Below are 15,804 nucleotides of genomic sequence, written 5' to 3'. Positions count from 1 at the left end.
CTTGATGATTCATTTTCCCAATATTAAACAATTTTTTTTTACGCTGGGTTCTCTGTCCGGACCGTTTGGTTCTTCAGCGTCGGAAAAAAAAAAAAGAAGAAGAAGGAGAAAAAAAAAAAAAAAAAAAAAAAAGTGTCTTCGCTCACTGCTCAGCCGAGCCGGTCGGCGCAGTAATAGAGTGATTCATGAGCAACATGTCGTTTCTCCCTCCCTCCCCTCCGCCCTCCCCCCCTCCCCGTCCCTCCTCCCACCTGGTGCAGAACCACGAGTTTGTGGACGAGCAGACCTTCCAGACAAACTGCATGGAGATCTCCATGATTAAGACGGGCTCGCGGGCCTCCTCCGTCTCATCGTCCCCGCACGGCCTGGGCTCGTGCTGCTCCCGGCGCCACCGGAAGAAGAGCAGCTTCAGCCTCCCCAGCACAAACAACCAGGAGCTGAGCACCATCCAGATTAGGGAGAGGCCAGTGGCCAACAGGTGAGCTGCCAGTCCGCCTCCTCTCACCGGATCTTTTCCACATCCAGGCTTTTCCAGTTTTGGACAAAATGTATTTTTTGGGGTTCATGTTCGGAGGAAGTCGCAGGCCACTTTTCTTTGGTCGTGTCCCTTTTGAAAAATAGGTTTCAGAGTCGTGAGGAAAAGGGGAAAAGGGGGACCATTATTTTCTTGTCACATTCAACGACCAAAAAAAAAAAAAAATAGGATTTTTGACGGGCACACAGTCTCCAGTGCGTGCGAGGACAAATCAAACAATGCCGGTGACACGTGAGGTGAATTCACAGCGATGTTTTACTTTGGATTAGATCAGCCTCTCACTTTGACACCGTTCTAAATGCACAAACTTCTATTTTCGTTGCAGTCTGAAGACTCTTTTAAAGGTCCCACATTATGCAAAGTTCACCAGTTCCAGTGTTTTCTACAGACTAGTGTGCGTCTCTCTCTCTCTCTCTCTCTCTCTCTCTCTCTCTCTCTCTCTCAACTCTCTCAACTCTCTGTGTCTCTCTCTCTGTGTGTGTCTCTCTCTCTCTCTCTCCCTCTCTCTCTCTCTCTGTGTCTGTGTCTCTCTCTTTCTCTCTCTCCTCTCTCTCTCTCTCTGTGTGTGTCTCTCTCTCTCTGTCTCTCTCTCTTTCTCTCTCTCCCTCTCTCTCTCTCTCTCTCTTTCTCTGTCTCTCTCTCTCTCTCTCTCGCTCTCTCTCTCTCTCTGTCTCTCTCTCTCTCTCTCTCTCTCTTTCTCTCTCTTTCTCTCCTTCTCCACAAACTCTGACAGAAACAACAACATAACTGCTCCTTGCTACATTTCTCACTTCTTGTGATGTCACAGAGGGCAGGATACTCGCTGACAGAGTCTCGTCGAACTCAACACTGGATTTGGTTGTTTAAGACAAAAAAAAAACCAGATGGAACTTCTGAGTGGTACTGCTTTGTTTTCAACTGGCTCCACAGGGAGTGACTGAATGTGATTGGCTCACAGTGAATGTGACAGAGAACGGATTCGGGCCAATTGTTTTTCTGTGTGAAGCGTCTCCTAAATCTTGACTTATTTGGCTTTCTCCACTTTTCAGACAACACATATCTAAATAATTGAGTGTGAAAATAAAGACAGAGTCTTGGCTTTGTCTCGGCATCGATTCCTCAATATATCCCTGGAAATCCTTAGTGGTGAATCATTCATGCATAAATCGTTAATATAATAAATAAATTGTCAAAGCTGTCAGATTGACGCACACATTTCCCCCTCAAGCCCCCCCACCGCTCCCCCGGTTGCTGGTAGTGAAGCCAGAGCGCTGTCCAAATTTCAGATCGATGAGAAGAAGTGGGAGGAGCCAGTGCAGGAGTCCGAAACAGAATGTGAGGCTGGTGGTTGGAGAATGTCAAAATTGACTTCTGCAATAAATGTAGGGCTCGTTCTGGTGGCCAAGGTCAATGGGCCTCCTTTTGGTTTCTTTCAAAGCTGTGAAAAGGCCCAACAAAGCATCAGAACCCAGCGCCTCCTGTTTTTAGACAAATCTAACTGAGCATTTTTCTTTCTTTTTTTTTTTGCCATCATATTTGATGTGCGCCAGCTTTGCCGGAGTCAAGGAAGGAAAATAAAGCTCCAAAAAATATGTCATTTTGTGTGACCTTTTAAAGCCTTGTGTGTTTTCAAACCTTTCAGACGGAGGGGCTGAACTTTCAATACAGCGTCAACGACACAAGTAGAATTTTACTCACCTCTGTTTCTGCCTCTCGCACTGAAAACGAGACCAACGAAATGGAGAAACAAGAAAAAAAAAAACCCATTATGAAACCCTGGCTTTAAACTTTATCTCCTAATGTGAGCCTGCAGTTTTAATGTGTTGCAGCATTCGGCTCGGCTGTGGGCTGAAAGTCTGCACGCAGCAGCAGCAACAACGACAATGATAACGACAACGACAACGACAACAACACACTCCTCGCTGTTCAACCCTCAACGGGAGATTGTGTGTTTGTTATTTTTGCGGGGAAAAAAATCCAAAAGATCCCATAGTTTACGCAGCCGCGTCGGTGGAGGACGTTCTGCCGCAGGTTTTGTCTGATTCAAGGTCATTCGTCTCCCCCCCCCTCCCCCCTCCCTCCCACCACCTTTCATCCCGTCTCTTCCTCTTGCAGCCGCTCGAGCCTGAATGCCAAGCTGGATGAGACGGTGCCCTTGAAATGTGACGAACCCTACATCACTCCCTCCATGGTCAGCCTGTCTGCCCCGGTGGTGACCTCATCAGACGGGCACAGTGCCGCAGCGGCCGCCGCCGCCGCTGCCGCCGCCGCCGCCGCCGCCGCCTACTCTCAGAGCAACATCGTGCGAGTATCCGCCTTGTAGACGTGGCGCCCACCCGATCAGTCGCCTGGTCAGCGAGCTAAAGCACCAGATGCCGAAGAGGAGAGAGGAGGAGAAGGTGGAGGAGAGGAGAGGGGAGGAGAGGGGAGGAGAGGAGAGGGACCACCGAGCATCAACCTGCCATACTCCAGGAGGGGATTACAAGACTGGGAGAGCGTTTTTCTTTGGAGGGAGGGGTTCTTTTCGTTAAGTAGTGATCTCATCTGATGTCAAACTCTGCATGGTATTAGCGTGATGAATGGACGGCTGCCTTCGGAAGGAGGGAGGGAAGGAGGGGGTGAGGGGGCGGGCGGGGGGGGGGAAGCGAGCGCCAAACCAGCAGATCTTGCTCCTTCATTAAGCACAGCAGAGCAAGGAAGTGTCAGGGTGGGGCGGGGGAGTGCCGCGTGATAAATGATGTTGCCTAAAAATACTGAGGAGGGGTAAAAAAAAAAAAAAGAAGAAAAAAAGAAAAAAGGAAATACTTTATTTTATTTTTTTGAATAGGTAATGTGGTTGTGCTCGTCGTGTTGGGATTTGAAGGAGGGTAAAAGGGCCACTGTGGATGGCCTCTGGTGACAAAGCACACATATACTCATTTAAACTGCAGGGCCATCCTTGTGAATAGCCAATCAGACGCTCCCTGCACATTTAGGGGGATATTTTCCGACGGAACGGGAAAGGCAATGCAACTACTTTCTAAACGCCCCCCCCCCCCCTCCCCCTCACTCTTGTAAATTCAGAAGAAAGAAAATAATACGAGTAAAGAAATGATAAATAACATGCATCTGCTTGAAACGAATAGCCGCCGTGGAAAACCTCAACATCACCCGGCTCCACGGCGGGTCGGTGTCACCGCTTGATGAGTCACGTGTGCTGCTGCGTCTTCCCCAACGTGTTGTTTTTTTTTTTTTTTCTGTTTCTGTTTCTGTGCGAGTGAAAAGTTGGAGCGACCAAATGCATTTCGACGTGGCCCTACCGTTGGTCACATGCACACGAGTATTCCAAACAGTGTTCCCGCTGAGCCGTTTCTATGCACGGCCATTTGAGAAATGATTGTCCTATTTTTTTTTATTTATTTTTTTTCCACTTTACCGTGTTGTCGTCAAATGACTGCGACCCGAAAGCAGGTTTTTGTTTTTGTGTTTTTGTGGGGTTTTTTGTTGTTTTTTTTTTAAATGGACAAACCTCTCTGCTTTTCCTCTCACTCCTCTGCAAGACTGCAGCCTGCAGTCTCTCTCTCTCTCTCACTCTCTCTCTTTTGCCTTTGCATAATAATGTTTTTTCCGGGCCGTTGTGTTTTGAGAAGAGACTCTGCAATTGCATGCTAGTCAGAACTGCTTCCGACCACCACCCCCCCTCGTCCCCCTCCCCCATCCCCGCCCAAATCCTTTCAGTCATTCTTCCAGTTTGAATTTATTATCATTGTTATTATTATTATTATTATCATGCGCTCCACTGTTTGTACCCAGTTTGCAGCCGTCTGACTGATGCTGGCATATCCCACTGAAAATGTGGAAAATTCTTAATTGGAGGTGGGGGGGGGGAGGAGGGTTAACAGCGTTCCGGCGTGCGCCGTGTTGCTTATTCAGAGAGGAATACTGTTGTATTTAAAATCACAGGGGAATATTGTTGTGCATGTCGACGCACCGAGTGATGACTGGCGGAGAACAATACAGGGTACATGTTGTTAGATAAACCACAAGTGTACAACCTACAATTCTTGTCGAAGAATATGTCCTCCACAGCACTGAACTGAAATGAACCCTCGAGTGAACACACACACACACACACACACACACACAAAGACACACACACACACACACACACACACACACACACACACACAGAACTGATCTGGGGAGGGGAGGGGGGGGGAAAAATGACACGGTGCAGCGTAGAACCTGGGTTTGCCACCACTTCCTCTTGAAACATGTTTATTAACAAGGAGACTTGGTAGATTTCACTGTGTAAAAGGCCATTTTGTACATTTTTCATATTGTAAATAGCCTCTCAGAATCTTTATGACCTGCATTGGAAACTGACTTCTCTTATTTCTAGATTTAGTTGACAGTCGTCCAGTCGGCCTACTATTTCTGTCTGTTAACATGGTTGAATTAAGGATTTGCATGCTGTCATTGCAAAAATCTTGATTTATATTAAAAAAAGAAAAAAAAAAGAAAAGAGAAGAAAAACAACGACGAAAAAAAAAAAAAGTATGTCTCTGCTTCTCGATGGAAGTTTGTGAAAAAAAAATGTTTTGTTTGCTGGAAGGTGACACAAAGAAAGGCTGGTATGTTATGATGTAAATTATGATTATTATATTTTATTTTATTTTCCTCCCCCCCTTTTGCAGCACTTTTGCTTTTGAAATGAAATTACAAATTATTGTCATGGAGTGCATATATCAGAGTTGAGGAGTTGGGACAAATAACCACATTGTGCATTTTGGTGCAGTGGATAGAATAAATACTGTAGCTCTACTGTAACATCCACCTCACGAGCCATGTCTTTCCTTCCTCACGACCTTGTTGTGTTGACTGGGTCAGGGGCGGGGGCGGGGCCGGGGGGGGTCTAATGACGTGATGAGATAATAAACAGGTGCTGCTGACGGACGGACGTGTGAGGACTCGACCTGCCCAGCGGTGCTTCCTAAACACTCCATCCCCGGAGACGGACAGACAAGCCGGGCTGATTGTTCGACAGAATCCCCCGCTGAGCCTCGAGCTGCCTCTCGCGGTGAGCTGCGTGCGCGAGACCTCATCCATCATTAAGAGAGAAAAAAAAATGGGGGGGGGGCTAACACGCTGCGACACATAAAATAATAGCCCCCCCCCCCCATCCAAACAGATCATTCACACCTTGATGTCTGATTTAACGCAGTTCATATTTGAACAAGGGCCTTGGACAAATGTTAACCGCTTTATTATTCAGGGCACACAGTGAATATTGAATACGCTCATTTGTCCGCGAGCGCGGCGGCAAGGCAAACACGGAAGCGCGGAAGACTTGACACGTGGTCACTTCTCGCCGAACACCGACTCGACCTTTCTCCTCAGCCGGTCGAACTCCGTCCGAAACTGGGGGTTGACCGCCGCGTAGATGATGGGGTCGCTCAGCGACGTGACGCAGGCCACGGACACCGTCAGAATCTCCAGGTCTTGGATGAGGGCTGTCTGGGGGGGGGGGAGAGAGAGAGAGAGAGAGAGAGAGAGAGAGAGAGAGAGAGAGAGAGAGAGAGAGAATTAAAGGAAACGTCAGAGCGGAGTGTGACGAGTGGAGTTTCCGTTAGCGGGCGGTTTACATCTTCAAGTTGATGATGTCAATACCATCACTTTTCCTCTTGTACACGTACTGATCCATCTGGAGCCGCATCGCGCGTGGGCAAAAGTCGTGATGGCTCCCGTATCGTAGCAGACTCTTTACTAATCCACACGCGGAGCCCCAGTGGTGCAGCTGTATGTCGCTAATTGGCTCAAAGAGCTCTCTCGCTCTCTCTCTCTCTCTCTCTCTCTCTCTCTCTCTCTCCCTCTCTCTCTCTCTCTCTCTCTCTCTCTCTCTCTCTCTCTCTCCCTCCTTGGAGTAGTCAACCTTTATCTTCTTTGGACTTCTGTTTAACCTTAAACTTGCTTAAATCTTCACACCTGTCTTCTACTTTTGTGTGCTGACAGCATACGTTTTTAAACAAACGTGTCAAAAGTAATTACACAACAAAGCAATTTAATTGATCTGTGATGTCGTTGTAATATTTTTTTTTTATATTTTTCAAAGTAAAAGAGCAAAGGCATATTCATTCATGATTTAACGGTTATATGCAATGTTTATTACAGTTAGATACTTTCAACAAACTTCTTACAACTTAAATATGGAATTGATATGCCCTAAATCACACAGTTGAGAAGTGAAGGAGTGTTACTACCTACTTACTGCCTTAAAGTACGCATTTAACTCAGACAATCGTTCCCTAAGCCAGCTTTGTTCCATGATTTCCCAAAATGCGGAGAGAAAAAAAAGCGTTTTACAGTATGTACTTACGTCATAGGCTGATGATAAATGAACAAATGAGCATGTCATTTAAAACATAACTACGAAGCATCAATCCTCTGTGTTATTTGCGAACTCCTCTCTGCGGTGCGTGACAATACAGCGACTCTGGGATGTCGGCGGTTAAGGTGTTTACGTATCGCCAGAGCGCTACCACGGAGTGATAGGTGAGCTTCACAGAGTTTGGTGTTTCGCCGCTTCATTTTTTTCATGACAGATGTCGAAACTCAAGAAACTTTGGGTCGGAATTTTCGAGCCTTTTCAGAGAAGAAGACGTTCAGCAGCAATTTACAATAACAGGAACACGACGCGTTGACGCTTCATTTTTCATAAATACATACTGAATGTGCGTGTGTATATTTAGTCCTCTGTTTACCGCCCCCTTCAAAAGAAGCACTGGGTTTTTAGCTGCTTGCTAAAAGTGATGCTCTGCTTTACCTTGAGGGCAGAACATGGAGGTAGTCTTTTGTGATGTCACAGAGGGGCTCATACCCAGAACTGTGTGTTTTAGCACGTACTTCCTGGAGGGTAGCGGTAGCCAGGGGAGTAAAGGATTGAGGACTTGTCTGATTTCTGAGCAAATTCTGACAAAAACATTGCAAAAGTGAATTTGTTTGCATGAGACCTTCGCAAATATCACCAGAAGCATTTTGCAGCGTTCATTTCACCAAGAGAAAGAAAAGAGGCCTCGACATCTCGAGGTAAGCCGCTCACCTGCATGTTCCTGTTTTTGTAAGCAATGAAATTGACGAGGATGCTGGAGACCAGTGGCAGCCAGAAGAGGAGGAAGGTGATGATAATGTAGCCTGCTCGCTTGGCCATCTTGCTCTCCTTGCTCTTGCTGGCTCTCTCCTTCCTCTCCTTTGTGGGCATCATGCACACGGGACCTTGCACCTCAATTCTCTGCATGGTGGCCGCAGCCGGAGGTAGCGAGGAGCCCCCGTCTCCTGAGGCGGCGGGCGGCGTCTCTCCCGAGCGGCCGCTCTTTGCCGGCTCGGCAGCGGCTCCTGTTCTCTCTGGCAGTGCCGACGGTGGAACACGTGGGCCGCTGCCTTTCATTTCCGAGGGCGCTTTGTCAATTTCCGCTCCCTCTTCAGAGCTCTTCGGATCCGAGGCGGAGCCGTGCAGCACCTTCTGTGGCTTTGCTCTCTGCCTCTTGACTCGAGCGTTTGATGGCTGCTGCTCCTCCGCTGTCTTGGCAGTGGGATCCAAACGCAGCGGCGCCGCCGCTCCGTCTTCGGAGGAGCGAGTCTGCTCCGCTTCCAAGTCGGTGATCCGAAGCGCTTTCCCGACCTCTGCTCCATTTTCAGAGCCGTCAGGGACACCAGGGGTCGCCGGAGCAGCCGGAGCAGCCGGAGAGTCTTTTTTAGCATCGTTAGTGGAATCCGCTGGAGCTACGCCCGCGCTCCAGGCCCGGGGTTCCTCAGTTTTCCCTGCCACGAGGTCTTCCTCCCTCCGCTTGTCCGCGGCCTCGTCCGTCTTGGTGAAGAAGGTGCCGTTATCCAGAATCTTGCGGTTGTGCGCTCTGACCAGTGCGAAGATGCGAGTGTAGAATCCAGTGATGACGGCGAAGCAGGCCGCCCACAGGGGGAGCAGCACGTAGAGTCCGAAGGTGTCGTAGGAGGAGGTGGCGTCCCAGGACTGGGCCCCCCGGCACCTCACGTACACAGGCGAGTCCTTCAGGTAGAGCAGGCAGACAGCGGCCACGGTGGCGGCCACGGCCCAGGTGGCGGGGATGAGCACCAGGAGGCGCCGCTTCCTCTGGGCCTTCTTGAAGGGCTGCGCCACAGCCTGGTGCCGCTCGGCGCTGATGCAGGCCAGCGTCAGCAGCTGCACGCAGCAGCTGAAGGAGAAGGCGGCGAACTGGGCGTCGCAGAGCAGCGGGGGGGCCTGGCCCCGGTGCTGGACGGCCACCACCACGGCCAGCAGCAGCGGGCAGTCCACGATGCAGCGCAGCACGTCGCCCGCCGCCAGGTTGACCAGCAGCGCGTTGTTGCACGTCTGCAGCGACTTCTGCCGCCACACGGCCAGCAGCACGAAGGCGTTGGCGGCCAGGCCCACGGCCGAGGTGGGCAGCAGGAGGAGGCTGTTGGCCAGCAGCGAGGCCACGCCCCCGTACTCCTCCCAGCCCGTCCAGTTGGCCGCGAGGCCGACGCTCATTTCCCAGAGGCTTCAGGGAGTCGCCATCTCCGGCGTCCGCGTGTCCTCCTCCGTCCTGCTTGGGACAGCGTGAAATTCAGGAGTGAATGTGAAGCCTGGGGGGGTTTCAGGGGGGTGAGGTTGCAGAGCCCAGAGTATCCGCCCTTTTCATTATCACCTCGCAGCAGCAGCAGCAGCAGCAGCAGCAGCAGCAGCAGCAGCAGCAGGAGCAGCAGGAGCAGCAGGTCACCTGGGAGCCCGGGCGCCGCTCGTAATTCATTAAAAACTGTGCTGCGTATTCACATCCCGGTGGGTGGGGGGGGGAGAAAAAAGACAAAGATATTTTTTTTCATTTTTACAAGCGTTCTTTATTTACAAAACTACTTGTAAATTATGCACATTTTCACAAAGGAAAAAAAAGTAAATAATAAATAGTTGCATAATAAACAAAAACGATCAAACAAAAGAAACCCAAAAGAAACATTCAATCCTTCAGTGCTTCAGAAGAAGAAGAAGAAGAAGAAGAAGAAGAAGAAGAAGAAGAAGAAGAAGAAGAAGAAGAAGAAGAAGAAGAAGAAGAAGAAGAAGAAGAAGAAGAAGAAGTGAAGTCAAGTGAAGTGGCCGTTAATTGAAGAGTGTTTATTTACTCCTGTTCGCTGTTCTGACGTCAGGGAGCGAACCCAAAACGTAACGATGGCTCATTAAAACAAAGCGGCTCCAGACACACACCCGCGCATGCACACACACTGTCTGTGCGTGCGAAGGGAACAGCTGTCCACTTCATTTAACGCAGAACCTCGGCGAGGTTAAAAGCGCCCACAATAAGCACGCCAGATGGATGACTCGGGAGTTCTTGAGTTGGCTCAGGAAAATAGGAGGGAGCCGCCGCCGCCGCCGCCGCCGCCGCTGGATTATAGCATGACATTGTGTAATCCTGTTTTGGAGATAAAAGTGTGAAATGCTCTTTGCCGCCGATGCGCAAAAGCTTATGGACTATATACCAAATCTGGGATTAGATCGGTACAATACGTTTTTGTTGTGTTTTTTTTTTGTTTTTTTTTTTCATGGAATGACCGGCGTCGCATATGAGAGTGATCAAGCGTTCTGTTTTTTCCGCCCTCAGAGTTCTGGGAAAGACAGGAGAATGCCCTGAAAATGAGAGAAGAATGCCTCGGATGAGTTGCACTGGAAGAGGCAGGAGGCACTGATTCTCGCGTGCACTCTCGCAGCAATGTACAGTGAAATTTTGGATGGTCAGAAAAAGTAGGAGGAGACAAGAACACCAGTATACCAGAGCCCCAAAATAGCATTTTCTTTGAAGACGTTCCGCAGAGCAAGTGTTACCAGCTGCAAGTGCTGCTACTGCAGTCATCGTGGTGAGTACAGTAAGTGGTGTTGATGATTTATCCCCGATTAAACACGTTTTCTTTTTCGGGAGAAAACTCTCTGTTTACAACCTGCAGGGTTTTTTGTTTTTTTTTTTGCTGACTGCTAAAAAAAATAAATAAGGGGAGAGTCTCAGGGCAGAGCAAATACCCTGTGAGTGGTGTCTGATCCACCCTTTGTGACATCACGAAAAGGCCGCCATCCAGAATGACTAATCTTCTAGATTTTTGTCTTCTCACTGCAACTCTTTCCAGGGACTCCCGCTAATCTCCACTTCTGGTTACGCTGCGTTGTCCTCGGAATGCGTGTCATGCAACGTCCCCAGTTTGAACCCTGGAGCTTTGGAAGCTCCGTCGTTGCGTCATCTTCTGTGAATCATCTAATCCTCCTCTGCGGCTCCAAAAAATAATCGTAAACAATAACAATTACAGAAATAAATAACGTACGTTACGATGCAAAGACGAGTGCGACCTCTCCCGAGGAGGACGCCGTCCGCAGCGTTGTCTCTCAGCAGCCACGAGACCACATCCAGCGGGATTCAGGCCCTAAAGTCGATCTGAGAGAGGAGCCTGTTTATGGCGCATTGCAATTTCCTCTGCAACTGATAAATAACCGTAACGCGCAAACCCCAAATCCACAAAGGTGCTTATGTGAAAAATGACGGCGGTAAACGCTGCGGCGCCGTAATATATGACTGGTGCAGCCCGGCGAGTGCGAGTCGCGGCGCCGCTGAAGGATTCCCACAATCTGCAATCAATCAGATTACTTGCCGCGGGCCGTCAGCAAGCCGCTGCTAATGATGGCGACATTGATTTCATTTATTTACATAAGAGCATTGCGAGCGGCGAGGGAGGGGAGCCGGAGTGCCCGCAAAATCACGGCGTTTGTCCTCGGAAAAAAAAGGGGGGGGGAGTGGGGGGGCAAGAAAAAGCCTTGTGATGGGGAATTTCTAGCGTCTAACTGTGTGTGTGAATCAATATTTCATGGTGCACAACCTGCACTGGCGAGAAGCCTGCAGATGTTAAACATCCAAGTGACTTCCAGAAAGAAGGAAGTCTCTTCCCGGGTACAAGCAAATTTTACTGCAGACAATATATAGAAGTATATATACCCACACACACACTTTATATATATATGTGTGTGTGCGTGTGTCACGTGTGTGGGTATATATACATATATACCCCCCCCACACACACACACACACAGTATATATATGTACTCCATTTGTGTTTAACCCTGCCTGGAGCCTTTAATGCAGACAGAAATACACAAAAAGAGAAGATGGAATGTGAAAAACGAGTCATTCAGCTTTTCTCTGTTTGTTCTGTGGCAGCATTCCAAACATTCAGAGAGAACACAGAGGTGCGCGCACGTGAAAGAGGAAGCACTTTGTTTATTCCAAATGATTCACTCTAAATCAGACGTTAAATTAATTTATTGTTGTAGAGAGAGGAATAAAAAAAAAAAAAACGAGAGGGACAACATAATGCAATCTGATAATATCCAGCTTCAGATTTAAAAAAAAAAAAAAGTGAATAAAATCAGAACATTTATTGGTACTTGTACTGTACACCAGCCTGGAGCTTTGTGCTTTTCTTCACTTTTTCCATCCTTCTTTTCTCCGGAGCCACTGTGAGAAATGTGGACCTGCAGGTTTCATCTCGTGCACTGGTGAAGAGTCACAGAGGCAGCACCTTGCTGTGCATGCTCCGGCTCAGGGACACCAGCCGACCGCCGCCGCCGCCGCCGCCGCCGCTGCCACTACCGCCGCTGTTGCTGCTGAAGGAGCGCATCTTGAAGGTGACACCGGAGTGAGCGTGGGGGATGTAGCGGCCGCAGGACAGCAGCTCCAGGGTGGCGTCACGGAACTGGGGAGAGCGAGAGCAGGAGAGCGCACCGTGAGGTAAAAACGACGCACGTGTGCGCGAGTGACATGGCCGTGTCGCACACTCACCTGCTTGTTGGTAAGGAAGTAGATGATGGGGTTGTAGACGGGACTGGTCTTAGCAAAGTACATGGGCATGGTGGCGAGCAGCGGAGGGATGTACAGCTGCGGGTCCACCACCACCACCACCGATAAGGCAGTGTAGGGCAGCCAGCAGACGAAGAACGCTATGATCATGGTCAGCACCATGTTGATGGCGTGATGGTTCTCCTCCTGGCTGGAGCGGCCTCCCTGCAGCTCCACGCTGCGGTTCAGCTGACAGACAGACAGGCAGACAGACAGACAGACAGACAGTTTGGCTCGGGTAGAAAAGGAAGCATGTGACTGATGTTGCGTGTGTTGAGCTAGCTGCAAATCACAAAAAGTCCTCATAGTAGAGCTGAACGTATTAATCTGAATATGGATAGTATAGATATTTAGGTGAGTGTTGCTATCGGATCGAAACACACACACACACACACACACACACACACACCCTTGGTCGTGAAGGACCCACAACCCGACTTTATTTTTCACACATATTCCCAGTGTAATGGAAAGTTATATTTGTTGTGATAGGTTTGTATTTTGTTAGATTTTTCCTTTTTTTAAATTTTTTTTTATTTTGTGTGTTTAAACCATTGCATGTAGTAAAAGGAGACATTTTGTCTTTATACCGTTAAATTGTTTTGTATTTAGATCCAAAAAACAGCTTTATTTCCCTAAAATCTTTGTCTGGTGTTTGACTATGATCACAATGATCATGACACTGTCAGTAGATCTATGGGTATCTGCGATAGTAGCCTTGCATTTGCTTGGCTTCAGGTCGACATGGTTGGATGTGCAGACCCCCCACCTTGCCCATGGACGTGAGCACCCTGGAGTAGCAGTATATGATGACTGAAACGGGGAAGATGAAGCAGACCAGCGTGTAGAGGATGAGATAGCTGTAGTTGCTCCACGACCTCTCCTCCCAGGCCAGAGAGCAGGAGGTCTGCACGCCTTCCGGCCCGTAGGAGCTCCAGCCCAACAGAGGGGCCACGGCCCAGAAGAGGCAGAAGGTCCAGACAAAGATCAGGCCCGCGGCGCTCCTCCGCATGCTCAGCTTGAGGCCGGCTTTCGGCTTGCAGACCACGTTGTAGCGCTCGTAGGCGAGCAGGGTGAGAGTGCAGAGAGACACCAGGCCTGCGAGATGGGACAAAAATCACAATGAGAGGAAGGTGAGGAGGAGGAGGAGGAGGAAGAGGAGGGATTTTACAGTCCTGGAAGAAAATTCTCGTGCCAGAAAAAAAAGAGCCTGCGCGGCACGACAACAGGACAGTAAAACAAAAGTCTGGACTCTCGAAACCGTCGGAACTGATCATCATTTAAAATACGATCTCAAGAGTTTCCAAGAGACTCTTTAAAGGATTAATCAGCCAAACTTTTAAAAAGGCTCTGGGGAGATTTTTTTAATCCACTCCAAGCATCCTGGACTTTAAGCACTGATGCGACTGTATCCTCTTTTTTTCTCTCTGTTTCTTGAATGTGTTGCCTACTGAGACAAATTATAAAGGACGACACTGTCAAATACACTTTTTGAGTCTTGAGTTTCTTAAAAAGACAAAAGTCTGAGCGAGGGCCAACATGAAAACCAACGGAAGAAAACCACAACATGCGACCGGACTGCTGTGATTATCTCCACTGGATGGAACTCCTTGAAACTCCTGAATGGTTCATCAGGATTGGAAAAATCTCACTTTTAAAAAAAAAAAAAATGTTTTTTTTTTTTTGAGTGGACTCTCTTTTTAAATGTTTTCTGGAAAACCTTGAGATTTAATCAGTCCTGACAGCTTCTCCATTCTAGCATTGTCTGTTTTTCAACTCAAGTTCTCATTTCACTTTTCCTCCAACTTCCTCTTTTTCTGCTAACCTGCCTCAACCTCCACTGACATTGGGGTAGTACACAAAGGTAATTGGGCAAAATTTCAATTTTGGCTGAGCCATCCGTTTAACCTAATTTTCTAGCGAGGAGCTTCGCTCGCTCCCTCCAAGGAAACTGGCCGAGGGAACTGAGCACACTTACTGCTCTGAGAATTGAAAGAGATTTGCTCTGCTCTGCTCTGAACTGTTTCTCCTCATTAGGAAAGCGCCAGACCACTGCAGCAAACAAAACGCCGACGACGGCTCAGTAAAAAGTACATTTTTTCTTTTTTTTTAATGCACGATGGCAGAAATGCAGCAGGGTGGCGGACACAACAGCAGCAGCAGCAGCAGCAGCAGCAGCAGCAGCAGCAGAGACACCTTTGCACTTACCAAAATAATTGACCGCGAAGCCCTGGAACACACAGGCAGCATCGCCGATGAAGAAGGAACCATGGTAGTTGGTGATGGTGACCACCAGGGAGCCGCACAGGCCGATCATGAGGTCGGACACGGCCAGGCTGAGGAGGAAGGCGTTCATGGGATGGAGGAGAGACGGGTTCCGCAGCATCACCGTGATGACCAGGCCGTTGTTGAAGACCGACAGCAGCGTGTTGATGAACATGAGGAAGGACAGCACGCTGTAGCCCACCCGCGGGAAGATGGTGGGCGCCGCTGTCGCCAGCTCGGCCGCCGCCGCCGCTGCCGACGAGAGAAGAGGAGGAGGAGGGGAAGCGGCGGAGCTCCACAGCCTGCTGTTGCTGTCCATGGTGCTGATCAGGTCCAGCTTCTGGTGCAACAAAGCGAGGCTCCGCTGGGCACAAGCCGGCGGGGGCGTCGCCGCCGATCTTATCGCTCCTGATCCCTGTTAAACCACCCGGCGGATCATCTTCATCTCATCTTCCGGGATGTCAAACTGAGCACCTGTCTGACGGAGGAGGCTGCAGATGCGATATGGAATTGTTCCGTAACACGATTTGGGAGGATTAATCCTAATAAACCCGATGCTGGTAATTGGAAAGTTGGAAGTATGCTTGGGATGCAATGGGCCGACTCCATGTTGATCCTATTTCTTTGATCTCTATTTTTTTTTTTTTTTTTTTAAATCTTGGACACTGTTGTATTGTTGTATATGAAACTGGAAACTTATTTGGCCCTTTGTTTACAGCCTGCTGGCAATGGGGTGGTCTCAGAGGGTGGAACAAACCCCCTGGATGGAAATCTTGTAACTTCGGAGAGGTATCAGTGTCATGTGTCAGCGCCCTTTGTGACATCACAAAGTGATTATTTTCAATGATACCACGCAAAAGAAGAAAATCACCGAATCTGCTCGCGTTATTTTGCAAAAATATTTGAGCTTAATAAATACTTTGAGATGCCAATGCTCCTATCAGGGCCTTTTGCCACTTACCTTTGTGACATCACAAACACGCTCGTGCCAGAAAAAGTCTCGGAAATGTTCAATAATATGGGACCTGTAACATTTGCCGGCATCGCTCACCCCCAAACCAGCGGAGAGGCTCTGCGCTAAATAAACACGTACTTACTTGGAATAGAGCGGAGAAAACTATCTTG

At 48.8% G+C, this 15,804-nt stretch overlaps 3 protein-coding genes across 4 annotated transcripts in view; 1 reads left to right on the top strand and 2 right to left on the bottom strand.

The window, feature by feature from the left end:
- LOC142888920 (A-type voltage-gated potassium channel KCND2-like) overlaps positions 1 to 3,132 on the top strand; it is a 43,900-nt gene extending 40,768 nt beyond the window's left edge. For both annotated transcript variants that reach the window (XM_076027424.1, XM_076027425.1), the window contains 2 exons: positions 261 to 478; positions 2,630 to 3,132. In XM_076027424.1, coding sequence (XP_075883539.1) covers positions 261 to 478; positions 2,630 to 2,837 — 426 coding nt within the window. In that variant the 3' untranslated portion in view covers positions 2,838 to 3,132. The remainder of the gene's footprint in view (positions 1 to 260; positions 479 to 2,629) is intronic.
- Positions 3,133 to 5,178: 2,046 nt separating this feature from the next.
- On the bottom strand, positions 5,179 to 9,038 carry LOC142888756 (uncharacterized). The gene is made up of 2 exons (XM_076027141.1): positions 7,593 to 9,038; positions 5,179 to 6,010 (listed from the first exon to the last, which is right to left on the bottom strand). Exons 1-2 carry the CDS (start codon positions 9,036 to 9,038, stop codon positions 5,855 to 5,857), a joined length of 1,602 nt encoding a protein of 533 aa, XP_075883256.1. The 3' UTR covers positions 5,179 to 5,854.
- Positions 9,039 to 12,022: 2,984 nt separating this feature from the next.
- parietopsin lies at positions 12,023 to 15,027 on the bottom strand. The gene is made up of 4 exons (XM_076027423.1): positions 14,623 to 15,027; positions 13,184 to 13,512; positions 12,358 to 12,603; positions 12,023 to 12,271 (listed from the first exon to the last, which is right to left on the bottom strand). The coding sequence occupies exons 1-4, from the start codon at positions 14,996 to 14,998 to the stop codon at positions 12,083 to 12,085; spliced, it is 1,140 nt and encodes a 379-aa protein (XP_075883538.1). The 5' UTR covers positions 14,999 to 15,027; the 3' UTR covers positions 12,023 to 12,082.
- Between the last annotated feature and the right edge of the window lie 777 nt (positions 15,028 to 15,804).

Source organism: Nelusetta ayraudi, unplaced genomic scaffold (genome assembly GCF_046127955.1).
Source record: "Nelusetta ayraudi isolate G7.1 ecotype Tasmania unplaced genomic scaffold, CSIRO-AGI_Nayr_v1 ptg000020l, whole genome shotgun sequence".
In the NCBI taxonomy this organism is placed as follows: Eukaryota; Metazoa; Chordata; class Actinopteri; order Tetraodontiformes; family Monacanthidae; genus Nelusetta; species Nelusetta ayraudi.
Note: the sequence above shows the minus strand (reverse complement) of the source record. Positions and strands in the feature narration are given on the sequence as shown.